Source organism: Lygodium microphyllum, chromosome 10 (genome assembly GCF_053477565.2).
Source record: "Lygodium microphyllum isolate KBCC chromosome 10, Lygodium_microphyllum_v1.1.10, whole genome shotgun sequence".
In the NCBI taxonomy this organism is placed as follows: Eukaryota; Viridiplantae; Streptophyta; class Polypodiopsida; order Schizaeales; family Lygodiaceae; genus Lygodium; species Lygodium microphyllum.
The window spans coordinates 32,623,318-32,638,961 of NC_141144.1; the positions used below are offsets into that span (position 1 = coordinate 32,623,318).

Genomic DNA, 15,644 nt, shown 5'->3' on the forward strand with positions numbered 1-15,644 from the left:
GCCTTCGACGTCCACATCGATATCTTCTGCAACCTCCAGCGAAGAGAGACTGGCATGGATCAGAAGCTGGTGATGATTCAAACAGTCCTGATAGCAGCTATCTTACTGATGAGATTGCCATCAAGACAAGTGTCGCATGCACGCAATCGCTTCCTTGCGGAAGTAATTTCATGAGTGGTTTCAAGTTATATCTAGCAGAACAAGCTCCTTACAAAGGTCAATCCAAATCGAAGGCTCTTCCTCAAGGCCTTTCAACTGAGTCTCTCATCGTCGACTACCTCAAGAAAATATCACAATTTATCTTGCATTACCTAAGGGACAGGTATGGTGGGCAATTGATGATGAAGGATATTCAATGGTATCTTACCGTGCTAGCAATATGGGCAGAAGCTGCCAAGCAAAAGATGAGGAAATGTGCTCAGGAAACTAGTATGGTCAAGGGAGTGTCAAGCAGAACATGCTCAGAGGATGCAAGCCCTCATCCATTAAGAGTAGTTCTGGAGCCAGAGGATGCATCTTTGCATTGTCTCTAAAATGCTAGATTCCTGTCCATCAGAGAAGGGGAAAGGTTTGCTATGGTTGATGTGGGCGGAGCCACTATTGATTTGGTTGTGCATGAGAAAGTTCCTGGTACAAATTTTGAAGTGAAGGAAGCTACAAAGAGTACTGGATGCCTTAGAGGTGGTGTCTTTGTTGATGAGAATTTCCTCTCTTTCTTGAGTGCCAAAATCCCTTGTTTACCTATCTTTCTGAAGACAAAGCCATCCTACCGTTTCAAGCTGTTACAAGCATGGCAGTCCATTAAGTGTACCTTCGATGGAATGGACACACCATTTGCTGAGAATGATTTGCCACACGCCCTTGCAGACATGTGGTCCAAGGAGGATCTAAAAGCTGGGTATCCTCAGCATGAATATGGGGAGCTGACATTATCATGTCAGGACTTGAAACACATAATGAATCCTGAAGTTCAGAACGTTATAGACTTGATACAGGAACAATTGGTCCATGGAATAAAGGCAATCCTGCTGGTGGGAGGCTTCTCAGCTTCACCATATCTGCTAAAAAGAGTTCGTGAAGCTTTTGAAGGGAAGGTTAGAAGAATATACAATCCCCCAGATCCTGGCAATGCAATTTGTCAAGGGGCTATGTTATTTAGCATGTCAAAGCAGCCCATATCATGCAGGGTTTCCAGGAAAACATACGGGATTCACTGTGCAAAATATTTCAGAGATGGAGTTGATCGATTGAGTTACCTTTTCTTGGATGATGATGGCAATGCCATGTGCAAAAATGTTTTCTCAGTGCATGTCAAGATGGATGATGTAGTTCTCATTGATTAGAGTGTAGGACATACATACTACCCCATATATCACAACTAGAAAAAGATGAAACTCTCTTTATACAGAAGTACAAAAGAGGTAAATCCTTCATACACAACTACTGAAGGTTGTCAACTAGAGGGTAGTATTGTCATTGACATTTCACAGGACATGGAGAAAGGCAAAGCACAGGAGGTGTGTGTGCGCATGCACTTTGGCAGGTCTACCATTGAGATGTCTGCTAAAGGCACCAATTTTGGTGATGGCAGCACTTTGGGTATGCTACCTGTTAACTTTGTTAAAGCCATGGATCTACGTGATTAATGAGCTAGGGAGTCTGAAGTTTTCAATATAACACATGCCACCTTTTTGTATATAGCTTCTTGTGTGTTTATAAAAGCCAGCTAAGGCAATAAGAGCCTTTACTAGACAGATTATCAATCTTAAGGTAAGGTGCAAGGGGGATAGTTTTTGTAAAGGGCACCTTTCTAAGAAGCTGGCTAGGTGCAAGCTCTCTCTTATGTTTTGCTTAAAGAATAGCATAATCAGAATTGACATGCTGGAATATTTCTTGGTAAATCATTATGGCAGTTTACTTAGTTCCAAGGGATTTATCTCAATGATGTTCACAGTGAAATTAGCTCAATGAGGTAGCTTGTGTGGTAATGAGGTTTGAGTTGGAGTAATCAAATTCTTCATGTAGGTTTTAGCTCTCTGACAGTAAGGGTGAAAGTAAGATAACCAATTGGTTGAGGAACTGACACAGCAGCTGCAATCTGGCAGTCTGTATGGTGCTTTGCTGGTGGGTGAGGATTTGCAAAAATCTGAGGTTGATGCTGTAGCGTTAGATGCGACCTTTTTGTGGCTTCAAAACTAATGAATGATCTGCATTTCAATAATCATCCTTGGACCTAATGCTAGTCTGGTTGTCCAGATTTCTTTAGTACATTTAGGGTAAAGGAGCCAGTAAAGTGATACTTAACATTAATAAGGCAATAGCTCACTTGCGAAATGGTATTGGTCCAAGTTGCTTATATTGTTAGCCCATGCCAGTACCCAAAAAGTGTCGCCTAATTGATAGCTATTTTTTACAGACTCCTCTACCCTGTAGTGTTTTGACTTTGCATTGTAAGCCTTCTGTATTCCAACCTCCCTCCTTGTGTATTCCAACCTCCCATGCCAATGAGAGAGGGATAGGAGAGAGAAAAAGGAATGAGAGAGAGAGGAGAGAGAAAAAGGAATGAGAGAGAGAGGAGAGAGAAAAAGGAATGAGAGACGGCAAGGGAGGGAGAGGAATGAGAGAGAGAGGAGAGAGAGAGAAGGAGAGGAATGAGAGGGAGAGGAGAGAGAAAAGGAAATGAGAGAGGGAGAGGAGAGAGAAAAAGGAATGAGAGAGACAAGACACTTCTTACAGTGTGTGGCCTATAGTCCTTGTCAACTACAATATCCCTCCATGGCTTTCTACGAAGGAAGGACATCTCATTCTTAGCTTGCTCCTCCCAGGCCACTACAAAGTAAAAAATATGGACGTGTATCTTTGTCCATTAGTCGATGAGCTTAAGATTTTGTGGGAGGAGGGGGTTACCATGCAAGATATGAGCAGGAGCGATGGTCGGCGGTCAGCCAATATTCGAGCCATTCTCATGTGGATGATGCATGACTTTCCGGGATTAGGAGAGTGCTCAGGTGAGCAAGCCTCCGTTCTCGCTAGTAATATCTATATTTCATCTCGTTCAACCAAGTATTCACTAGGTCATGGTGTTGGAATAGGTCTGGTCACCTCATGTTATCATGCATGTCCATTGTGCGGGCCATAGTTAGACTCCCAAAGGTCACGAACCATGAAGAAGATGGTATATCAAGGACACGCTGCTTTCTTGCCGGAGGATCATGAACTCAGGGAAGGTTTCCTTGGACGACCTCCAACACGTATGAATGCCGCAAGCTGGTACGAGCTAAAAATGGTCCATGCGGAATCACATCCAAATGGAATGCGATGGTTCTCAGTGTTCTACGAGTTGCCATATTGGACCCACTTACAGGTCAACCACTTGTTGGATCCCATGCATATTTTCAAGAATGTGGGCAGCTTGTTATGGAACCACATCACAGGAAAGAGAGACACTATAGGGGCACGAATGGATTTGAAGGAGGTAGGTAAGATGGAGGTGCTTTGGCCGCAGTCGAGTGCTGATGGTTGAGTGCTGGGGTTTTTTCCACTAAAGAAGAGCGCATTGTGAAGCAAGTAACCAAGTCTATTTGCACTCTGACGGGTATGATGCATTCTCTCAGGTCTGCATTTTCTAAATTAAAGACGACCAATTATCAGGGCTAAAATCCCATGACTGGCATAAGATATGTCAGGTTTGTACTACGAATGGATTGTAATTAGCATGGGCATTTTGCTATTTGGAATGTAGCAATTATTCATAATGCTTTCTCATTTGTGGCAGTTTGTACTACCGATCGCGATCGAAGGATGTCTCACTTCAGAAATACGCAGGGCCATTTACAGGTTGTCGTCTTTGGTACAATGGATCTCACAGAAGGAGATTAAGACATCCTCTATTGAATCCGTGAGGCGGGGAGCAATGGAGACGGTCAGTCTCTTTGAGAAATACGTGCCCACCAGCATGCTCACGATACAAATCCACCTTCTTGTGCATCTTGTAGATGAAGTGGAGATTGCTAGATTGTCCATACCCGATGGATGTTCTTCTTGGAGCGCTTCATGAAAACCCTGAAAGGCTTTGTGCGACAACGAGCTCGGCCAGAAGGTAGCATGGTGGAAGGTTGGTTGGTGTCTGAGGCACTAGTGCATATTTCACAATGGCTACCAACGGTGGAACCAGACAATGAAATGCTATGGTCTCTGAAGGACAATGATAGACTGACTAGAGATGTGGTGGTTGGAAATGGGGTAGAAAAAAGAATGGATGCCTCAATGGAAGAGAAGGTGAATCGCTTTTGTATGTTGCACCATGCCTCTATGGAGACGTGCTCGCCAAGTACCAAATCGCTAGGCAAGATCGAGAGGAAGCGTGAGCTGAATTCCGATGTAGTACGCATCATTGATCGATTCGATATCCCGAAGGCATGGAGGAGATGCTGCGGTTTATGTCAACGTGATGGTTGCATGGAGCCTTGACCGCAGCGTCTCGCGAAGGGACAGAGGTCTCAATGGAGGAGTGGGAATTCTCGAGGGGATGTAGTCCAAAGGTGATGAGGGGTTTAGAATCTGTCGTATCTAAATTTTATATAAGACATCTAATTTGAGCGTTTCAATATACAATACAAAATATATAGTGCAGCGTGGTTTTGTGGACGGCATTTTCGCGTGGAGCGTATTGACAAAATGCGCTCCACAATGGACTATGGTGTCATGGCAAGGTTGGAGCAAGAGAGCCGGCGATGAGCAACGGATCCAAACACGGTTGTGGATGAGATGGAGTATTTTGGGAACTTGCAAAGTATTGTTACGGTGGATTACCGTAGCTTCTCCATGATACTATTCGATGTGCAGTTGTTCAAAGTGGTACTTGGAGGAGCTAGAGCAACAATTCGATGAGGTCCATCTGGATTTCTCGAGATAGATTCCAAAAATAAATGGACAGATTTGCGTGACACCTTTGTGTTGCCAGCCCATTGTGAACAGGTGCATGGACTCATTTGCTTACTAATTGTATTACGACATGGTTTATGTCACAATGGTTTGAACTCTCTTGTATGTGTTTGTGAGCAGATAATCTTCTATCCAAACCCCTGACAACCTCGATGGTGGTATGTTATACCTTCAACTCCCTAAAGTGCGAGAGTATATGATCAAAGCGATGTTCTGAGCATAGATGAAGATAATATGTAAATAGAGGGGTCGATATTGCAAGGGGTTGAGGCTGTCAAAAGCGTGGAGCCAGCATCGGCTAACAATGATGGAAATATAGGAGTCCAAGAATTCTTTGAGAATGAGGCAGACTCATTCTTTTGTGGTGACATGTCTATCGACCTTCCAGTGTACGAAGTTGTGTCAGGAGATTAACATGGGACCATAGGATACTTCATACTTGGAGCATCAACTTACTCAACTCGTTGACCAATCACTTATAAGGGTACATAAGATATGCATTTTAAGTGAGATTTTTTAAAAATGATTTATATTGCTGTGCTTTGTATGATTTAAATTGATTATTCTAACATCATTTTTTGTCTGTACAGGTGACATTTTCAGGATGAGTCGAGAGATGAGCGATGAGGAGTTACAGGACATCTTCTCACGCATGTCTCCAGACCAGATTGCTAGATTCAGAGAGATGGCAGACTAGGAGCTGTCTCGGTCTTCATTTGGGCGCTCTGCTAGATTTGCTTCAGCGCGATTGGATGCTTCGACTTCGAGCAGATGAGCTCGATGCTCACGACTTGGGCCAGAGGGAGGGAGTGCATCAAGATCAGGGGGATGCTGCAGAGATATAGAGGAAGTGAGCCCACAGTCAACACAGGATACAGGTGCGACTCCTCACTCTCGTGGATGTTGTGGAGACACGGACGCGGTGTCTCTGTCTCGTCGTTCAGCTGGAGCTGCATCACCTCCAGGATTTGTCACACCTGTGGGGACGTCTACTCCAGTTACTCTGGCTTTTGTGTAGCCGTCAGGTGGCACCCCTGTGGGTGCTACTTCGAGAGATATTACCCTAGTCGGTACACCAGATGCACAGGGGTCTCCTGGATATGGCCAGGAGTGTGGATGCAAATGGGAGAGGACCCATCTTAGGCAAACTCAAGGGGGTTATGGATATCTAGTCGATAGTAGGTCAGGAGCCATCATCATGAATTATGAGGGGAGGAGGGTGATAGCTCGCACGAGAGAGTTGTGCCAACAAGTTTTTAGGCACCACGTCTTGGATCATTGTCAGAACATACTGGAGGGGAGCAAGGACTACATAGTAGGATCCTTGCACAAGGAGTTTCCGGTGCCAGCCGCAGTAGATAGATTCTCTACGGGCTGGATGATGGATTGCATGTGTGCATACATGTCACATAGATGATCTGACACATACGAGGCAATCAAGAGTGGGGCTGCAAAGCCCGAGTGGTTAGATGCAGATGACTGGTGCCAACTGACGGAGGAGGCTACAGATTCTCCAGGATGTTGGAGTCAGCAGTGCGAGGCGGCGAGGGCACGACTCGAGGCCGGAGTAGTCCATCATCTTGGGAGTGGAGGCCACATGACATATTTGGAGGACTTTGTAAGTTTTTCATTTGGTTTGCTTGTTTATTTTTTTGAAATGTTCTTTGTACTGACAATCATGTTTCTAACAGTTAGCATTTTGTTTTCTTTGCAGCACTCCATTACAAATCACGATCCGACTGGCCTTGAGACTCGATATGCAAAGAGGCACGGTCTCACTGCATTGATCGACCGATTGTATAGATGCGGCGGCCCTGTAAGTCACTCATCTTTCTTGTCCGTAGTTACCATGAGATATTTGAATGCATTATTGTATGGTGGACTGATGTGTTGTTTCTTTTTCTACAGAGTCCGTTCGAGCCAAGGAATCTTCGGCTCGGTCTTGCAATGGATGGCGTGAACCCATTTGGTCTGCGCTCAACTTCTTACAGTGTGTGGCCTATAGTCCTTGTCAACTACAATATCCCTCCATGGCTTTCTATGAAGAAAGGACATCTCATCCTTAGCTTGCTTGTCCTAGGCCGCTACAAAGTAAAAAATATGGACGTGTATCTTCGTCCATTAGTCAATGAGCTTAAGATTTTGTGGGAGGAGGGGGTCACCGTGCAAGATATGAGTAGGCGCGATGGCCGGCGGTGAGCTAGTATTCGAGCCATTCTCATATGGACGATGCATGACTTTCCGAGTTTGGGAGAGTGCTCAGGTGAGCAAGCCTCCGTTCTCGCTGGTAATATCTATATTTTATCTTATTCAACCAAGTATTCACTAGGTCATGGTGTTAGAACAGGTCTGGTTACCTCAGGTTATCATGCATGTCCATTGTGCGGGCCACAGTTAGACTCCCGAAGGTTACGAACCATGAAGAAGATGGTATATCAAGGACACACTACTTTCTTGCCGGAGGATCATGAACTCAGGGAAGGTTTCCTTGGACGACCTCCAACACGTATGAACGCCGCAAGTTGGTACGAGCTGAAAATGGTCCACGCGGAATCACATCCAAATGGAATACAGTGGTTCTCAATTTTCTACGAGTTGCCATATTGGACCCACTTACAGGTCAACCACTTGTTGGATCCCATGCCTATTTTCAAGAATGTGGGCAGTTTGTTATGGGACCATATCATAGGAAAGAGAGACACTATAGGGGCACGAATGGATTTGAAGGAGGTAGGTAAGATGGAGGTGCTTTGGCGGCACTCGAGTGCTAATGGTCGCATGCAGCTTTCTCGTGCTCCTTGGGTTTTGTCCACTAAAGAAGAGCGCATTGTGAAGCATGTAATCAAGTCTATCCGCACTCCGACGAGTATGATGCATTCTCTCAGGTCCACATTTTCTAAGACGACCAAATTCATAATGCTTTCTCATTTGTGGTAGTTTGTACTACCAATCGCGATCGTAGGAAGTCTTACTCCAGAAATAGGCGGGGCCATTTATAGATTGTTGTCTTTGGTGCAATGGATCTCACAAAAGGAGATTAAGACGTCCTCTATTGAATCCGCGAGATGGGGAGTAGTGGAGACGGTCTGTCTCTTTGAGAAATACCTGCCCACCAGCATGCTCACGATACAAATCCACCTTCTTGTGCATCTTGTGGATGAAGTGGAGATTGCTGGACTTGTCCATACACAATGGATGTTCTTCTTGGAGTGCTTCATGAAAACCTTGAAAGGCTTTGTGCGGCAACGAGCTTGGCCAGAAGGTAGCATGGCCGAAGGTTGGTTGGTGTCTGAGGCGCTAGTGCATATTTCACAATGGCTACCAACGATGGAACCAGACAATAAAATGCTATGGTCGCTGAAGGACGTAAATAGACTGACTAGAGATGTGGTGGTTGGAAATGGGGTAGAAAAAAGAATGGATGCCTCAATGGAAGAGAAGGTGAATCGCTTTTGTATGTTGCACCATGCCTCTATGGAGACGTGGCTCGCCAAGTACCAAATCGTTAGGCAAGATCGAGAGGAAGCGCGAGCTGAATTCCGATGTAGTACGCATCATCAACCGATTTTATATCCCAAAGGCATGGAGGAGATGCCGCAGTTTATGTCAATGTGATCGCTGCATGGAGCCTTGACCGCAGCGTCTCACAAAGGGACAAAGGTCTCAATGGAGGAGTGGAAATTCTCGAGGAGATGTAGTCCAAAGGTGATGAGGGATTTAGAATCTGTCGTAACTAAATTTTATATAAGACATGTAATTTGAGTGTTTCAATGTACATTACAAAATATATAGTGCAGTGTGGTCACGCGGACGGTATTTTTACGTGGAGCGTATTGACAAAATGCGCTCCACAATGGACTGTGGTGTCATGGCAAGGTTCGAGCGAGAGAGCCGGCGACGAGCAACGGATCCAAACACGATTGTGGATGGGATGGAGTATTTTGGAAACTTGCAAAGTATTGTTACGGTGGATTACCATAGCTTCTCCATGATACTATTCGATGTGCAGTGGTTCAAAGTGGTACTTGGAGGAGCTGGAGCAACAGTTCGACAAGGTCCATCTGGATTTCTCGAAATAGATTCCGAAAAAAAAATGGACGGATTTTCACGACACCTTTGTGTTGCCGGCCCATTGTGAACAGGTGCATGGACTCATTTTCTTGCTAATTGTATTACGACATGGGTTATGTCACAATGGTTTGAACTCTCTTGTATGTGTTTGTGAACAGGTAATCTTCTATCTAAACCCCCGACAACCTCGATGGTGGTATGTTATACCTTCAACTCCTCGAAGTGCAAGAGTATATGATCAAAGTGATGTTCCGAGCATAGATGAAGATAATATGCAAATAGAGGGGTCGATATTGCAAGGGGTGGAGGCTGTTGAAAGCTTGGAGTCAGCATCGGCTAACAATGATGGAAATACAAGAGTTCAAGAATTCTTTGAGAACAAGGCAAACTCATTCTTTTGTGGTGACATGTCTATCGACCTTCTAGTGTATGCGGAGTTGTGTCAGGAGATTAACATGGGACCATAGGATACTTTATACTTGGAGCATCCACTTACTCAATTCGTTGACCAATCGCTTATAAGGGTACATAAGATATGCATTTTAAGTGATATTTTTTTATAATGATTTATATTACTGCGCTTTTTATGATTTGAATTGATTATTCTAATATCATTTTGTCTGTGCAGGTGACATTTTCAAGATGAGTCGAGGGATGAGCGATGAGGAGTTACAGGACATCTTCACACGCATGTCTCCAGACCAGATTGTCAGATTCAGAGAGATGGCAGACCAGGAGCTGTCTTGGTCTTCGTCAGGGCGCTCTGCTTCAGCGCAATCGGATGCTTCAACTTCGAGCAGATGAGCTCGACGCTCACGACTTGGGCCAAAGGAAGGGAGTACATCGGGATCAGGGGAATGCTGCAGAGAAACAGAAGCAGTGAGCCCGTAGTCGACATGGGATACAGGTGTGACTCCTCGCTCTCGTGGATGCTGTGGAGACACGGACACGGTGTCTCTGTCTCGTCGTTCAGCTAGAGCTGCGTCACCTCTAGGATTTGTCACACCTGTGGGGACATCTACTCCAGTTACTCCAGCTTTTGCGCAACCGTCAACAGGTGGTACCCTTGTGGGTGCCACTCCGAGAGATATTACCCCCGTCGGTACACCAGATACACAGGGGTCTCCTACATATGCCCAGGAGCGTGGACGTAGATGGGAGAGGACCCATCTTAGGAAAACTCTAGGGGGTTATGGATATCTAGTTGATAGTAGGTCAGGAGCCATCATCATGAATGATGAGGGGAGGAGGGTAATGGCTCGCATGAGAGAGTTGTGCCAACAAGTTTTTCGTCACAAAGTTTTGGATCATTGGAAGAACATACCGGAGGGGAGCAAGGACTATATAGTAGCATCCTTGCACGAGAAGTTTCCAGTGCCAGCCGTAGTAGATAGATTCTCTATGGGCTGGATGATAGATTGTATGCGTGCATACATGTCACATAGACGATCCGACACACGTAAGGCAATCAAGAGTGGGGCTGCAAAGCCCGAGTGGTTAGATGTAGATGACTAGCGCCGACTGAGGGAGGCTACAGATTCTCTAGGTCATTGGAGTCAGTAGCACGAGGCGGCGAGGGCACGACTCGAGATCGGAGTGTTCCATCATCTTGGGAGTGGCCGCCACAGGACATATTTGGAGAACTTTGTAAGTTTTTCTTTTTTTTTGCTTGTTTAGTTTTTTGAAATATTCTTTGTATTGACAATCATATTTCTAACAGTTAGCATTTTGTTTTCTTTGTAGCACTCCATTACAAATCGCGATCCGACTGGCCTTGAGACTCAATATGGAGAGAAGCACGGTCTCACTGCATTGATCGACCGATTGTATAGACGCGGCGGCCTTGTAAGTAACTCATCTTTCTTGTCCATAGTTACCATGAGATATTTGAATGCATTATTGTATGGTGGATTGATGTGTTGTTTCTTTTTCTGTAGAGTCCGTTCGATGCTCCTTTGCGGCGAGAGGAGCTTTCGGGGGACGAGGATTTGTAGCTTGCCCTTGGATTCCTAGAGCTCACACATCTTTATTTTTGAGTCGCCTGATCTATGAAGACATTTTCTATGTACTAGTGATATCCTGTCATGATTGTACGAATCGCTTTTTATGCGATCATGTATTTATTTCATGTATCAGTTTTATTATTTCAGTATATATTGTTTTTGTTTGCAAGCACATTGTATATAGTAATGTAGAAACTATTTTGTATGGCTCTCATAAAGCACACAGTGCTATATGTGCCCTGCCACAAATTTGTTTTTTCCCTGTTACCGTCGCTATTAGCGTCGCAAATTTTACTGCTCGCATGGTTATTGGCGTCGTTATGTACGTCGCTATTTTCGTCGCTATCAGTGTCGGTATTGGCATCGGTATCAGCATCGATAGCGATGGTAATAGCGACCGTAATACCGACTGTTCTATGGCATCGCCAATAACAATGCTTTTTGCGACGACGGGGAAAAAATTTGTTATTTGCATTTTCGTCGCTTTAAACGTCGGTATAAGGCCTATATCTTGTAGTGTGTTGATCTATGAAAACAGTCTAGATAATTAGTATAGTGCTATCCGTAAGGTTTTGAGATGATGATTTGGGCCTTATTTGGTATAGCATGTCCATGACAATGCCACATATTCCTTAGTAGAGCTTGATGGTGTGGCTTTGCGGATTCTGATTGCAGGGAAGAGAATCAAATTATTCAAGAGAAGAGATGATGCAGCCTATGCAATTGAGGAGTTGGAAGATGAGATTTATGATGGTCTTGAGCATGGTCTTGGGCCAGAAGATGATGAGGATGAAAATATGGACATTGCAGATGCTTTTACTAAAGATGAGGAGCTCACATTGACTGTCGAGCTTGGCGGTGATGAGGATGGGTAGCTGTGGCCCATCTGGAGGATGTGCAAGTTTGGAGGGGGCAGATGTCATGACGCTGTACGTCCACCATTGCAAACCTGAGGGCGGAGTTTTTCACCAATCATTTGAATACATTAGACAACATCATTAGGAATTTATTTTCCATTGTGTGTGTCTCTCTATTTGTATTTACATGACGCACAAGCACCTGCAGTTTGGTTAGGCACAAATTCTTTAATGTATTCATAATTTTTTTGGAAGCATTGCTCGAATGATTGCAAACTTGAGAGCGGAATTTTGGTGCCGAGAACTGCTTAAAAATAGCTAAAAATTATGAATATCAAGGGAAAAATATCCAATGTCAAAGGCGGCGGCTCGACCTAGGACGATTTTAAATGTCAAGTGCTTGGAAGGTGCCCGTGCGACACTTTCAGATTTTTAGTAATTTCTCTGTGCACCTGTGCTAGTCAGTGGAGCTATCAGTCAGTACGGGATGTCAAGACGAGCTTGCAGAAATTTTCGGAACTAAATTCGGAGGCCGGACGGGGAAATGGCCAAGAAACGGTCAAAATTGAGAAGGTGCCCAAAAGGAGAAGTGAAGGGGTGCCTTTGGGAAGGGGCACCCCCCTCATTCAATCGAAATAGGCAAAAGCACGAACTCATGGCAGCCGTCGCGTGGAAAAATGGCGCCCCCTCCCCCCAAATGCGAGAAATGGCTTTCAAGTAAGCCATATATCCAATGACAACAGGCAACTACATTGATTCTTCGCTTCAAATCGCTCTCCTTCGCGCAGGCAATGGCAGCCTGTAGAGAGAGAGAGAAAATCAGTCTTTCTCTCTCCTCCCTCTCTCTCCTCTAAGGGGGGATTCATGCGAGAAGAGAAAGGAAGAAGAAAGAATGGTGGAGGCTTGTCTGGCATCGATCGGATCGCTCCACGGGCTGGAAATGGTGACGTGTGATCGCCATGAGTATGAAGTGCTGCTGATTTTCAGATTTGCAGCCATGGACATGAAACCCGAAACACGCAAATAAGCGGTAATTCAATTTTTCAAAGGAAATTTGAGATTTCATAGCTTTTGATTGATAAAATGTTGTTCATGTGGGCTAAAAATTGTCTATGTTGCTGTTTTCCATGAGTATTTGTTGATCATAATCAGAAAATTAAAAAAACACGCATCTTGTGGCCCAAAATAATAAACTAAAACACGTAAAATATGGAAAACCAAGGGAAAATGATGTTTTTGAGCATAAAAATGGAAGAATAAATAGGGACACCAACTAAATTTTCATTTTTGTTGCAAGAAGGAACTAAGGGCCATAGCCCATAACCTATTTTGAATTTTTAGTAATTAAATAATGTAAAAAAATAAGGAAAATTGAGAAAAACCACTAAAAATAGGGGAAAAATGCATTTTGGGTGCCGAAAATTAATGAAAAATAAGAACAATGTTTTTGAATGTTTGTGGGGACTGAAGCATGAGGATTTGCCTCAGTTCAGCCCCACCTTCTTGTTCTAGTGTGTCTTTTTCCGCTTTTTACACATAAAATGATGGCAAAATGCCTTACAAATCTATGCAACAATGCAACATTTGATCGATGGGAGGGTAGAGTGGTTAAAATGTGTCTAAATGTTGAGTGAAATGATGAAAAGCTTGCTGGTTTTTTTTTGCATACCATATAGGTCGGTAAATAATTATAAAATAAGGGCCTAGTAGCACGAGGGTTTCCTCGGTGCTAGGTTCATGCAACGCCGCATAAGAACGGTAGCTGAAAACCATTAAAAGGATGTTTTCCACATGTGCACAATACTGATTTTATAATTGTTTGAGCACTTAACATCCACAATATGCATAAATCATGGAAATATTTAAAGGTATCAGAAATCCTGGATGCACAGCAATTGCTTTCATTAGGGCCTTGACCCACGTTGAGTGAGAGACATGACACCCTAAGCCATAGGCTAGTCATAGGGTCTAGGGGAAAAAGAAATAAGGACAATGGTACATTCCTGGATACGATCAATTGGTACCTTGAGTGGATTTGGTGCGAAATGTTTATATGGTGAGCGACGCACCGAGGGGCCAATCCCCAAGGTGTAGGAGAGTCGCAGAGGGGTGGCGGCCCTCCCGTTGGAGGACCCCCTATGTCTGTGCTTCGTGCCATGAGGCAATCTGTAAGGGACTCCCTCTAAGGAGTAGTGGGTGAGAGAAAAGTGGACTACAAACGACGTAATACAAACGCAAGATGTTTAGAAAGGCAATGTATGTGTCATCAACGCTCCTGGCCGCGAGGCCGTGGGGTTGTTGAGCGCATGAGATAGAGGTCCGGCTAGTGCACGAGCCAGTGCCGGCCCGTTTTAGGTCCCATCAAAACCATTGTCATACCGCTACGCATAGATCATGTGAAAAACTCTAGAGTGCGGCTTCCTTATAGTTTTAGAGAGCTAATGTCATTTTAGACATTAGTGTTAATGTCCATGGTTAAAAAATATTAGATTTTTGGACAAGTTTTAGCCAATTTTTGATATTCTAGATATTATCTCTTGTAAGAATCCATAAAATTGTAGACAACTTCTAGATTATGATAACATGTAAAAGAAGGCATGTAGCTTTCAGCTAATTTTTCAAGATTTTATGTAAAAATAGAGATTAGCGAAATCACGTAATGCGCGATCGCTATTTTCAGGTAATGAATAGCACTCCAAGGTGGGAGATGAAGAAGGAGTGATCTAGCAGAATTCTGACCAAGTGTTCTGGTATTTAGTCTCCCTTTCAGAGCCAATGGAAGCATCAGATTGGCGATCCGAGCAGCATAGTCGAAGGTATTATTTTATACACGTTTTTGTCTAGTAGACTTTTATATTCTCATAATAGTGGAATAAACTGACAGGCTTCATCTCTGTTAGTATTCTTCTATATTTTCTAATTCTTTTTGGGAGTATTTTTCTATGTCTTCAATTTTTTCAAACCCCTTCTCTTCGGTCTACTCCTCTCCCTGAATCTATCTGCACCATGTTGTCTCTTACCCTCATGGTGGACTCTCGATACCAAATGCATCGACACCGTGTTAAAGGAAGTTTATTCTATCATCAGAGGTGAATTTCAAAAGATATTTGGGCTGATTTGGGGCTAATATCTTTAGCCATATTCAGAGAATCAGCTATAGCATTGTTCTTTTCATTCATTTCTTCCTCTATAGAAGACATGTTGTCAAAATATACAAGTATTATGTGTCCCTATGGCAGAGCAATGTTTGTAGATCATTTGTAGATGCTTTGAGTTGATTTAAGAGGAGTTTTTTTCTCTTATTTCTTGGATGTGGTAACTTATTCGTATCAGGAACTCAATTTGAAGCTCTCTTGAAGCAAGTCTCTTTTCCCTACAAGCCTTGTAATTGACTCATAAGCTTTTGTCCCTATCAATCTACATTGAATGTAATCATGCAAAGTTGATTCATGCTTTGATACATGACAGCATATTATAATTGATTTTATAAATGGCGATTGCTCTTACAGTGAATAAACAAGCTTGATTTGAGATAATACACTTGTGATATTTGCTAAGAACATGCAATTGGAAGCTCTATCAACATCTTCAAGAACTTGGCCTGAAACTTTCAACCCTTCTCTTATCTCTTCCATCTTCCCATACATTATTTTCTCTCAAATCCTTGCGATTGACCCTGAAGTATCTCTTCAACCTTTAAACATTTACTGTAATCTACTTATCTCTTGAAGACACATCTCCATCTATCTTGTCCAATTTTCTTGTCAAA

The 15,644-nt window shown here is 43.5% G+C and overlaps 1 protein-coding gene across 1 annotated transcript; it reads left to right on the forward strand.

Moving 5' to 3' along the window:
- The first annotated feature begins 575 nt into the window (after nucleotides 1-575).
- LOC148029856 (uncharacterized) lies at nucleotides 576-1,343 on the forward strand. Its single transcript, XM_087687318.1, has one exon. The coding sequence runs from the start codon at nucleotides 576-578 to the stop codon at nucleotides 1,341-1,343; it is 768 nt and encodes a 255-aa protein (XP_087543444.1).
- The last annotated feature ends 14,301 nt before the right edge of the window (nucleotides 1,344-15,644 follow it).

Coding starts and splice junctions, on each gene's coding strand:
- LOC148029856 (XM_087687318.1), top strand. CDS start 576: ATGGTTGATGTGGGCGGAGCCACTATTGATTTGGTTGTGCATGAGAAA.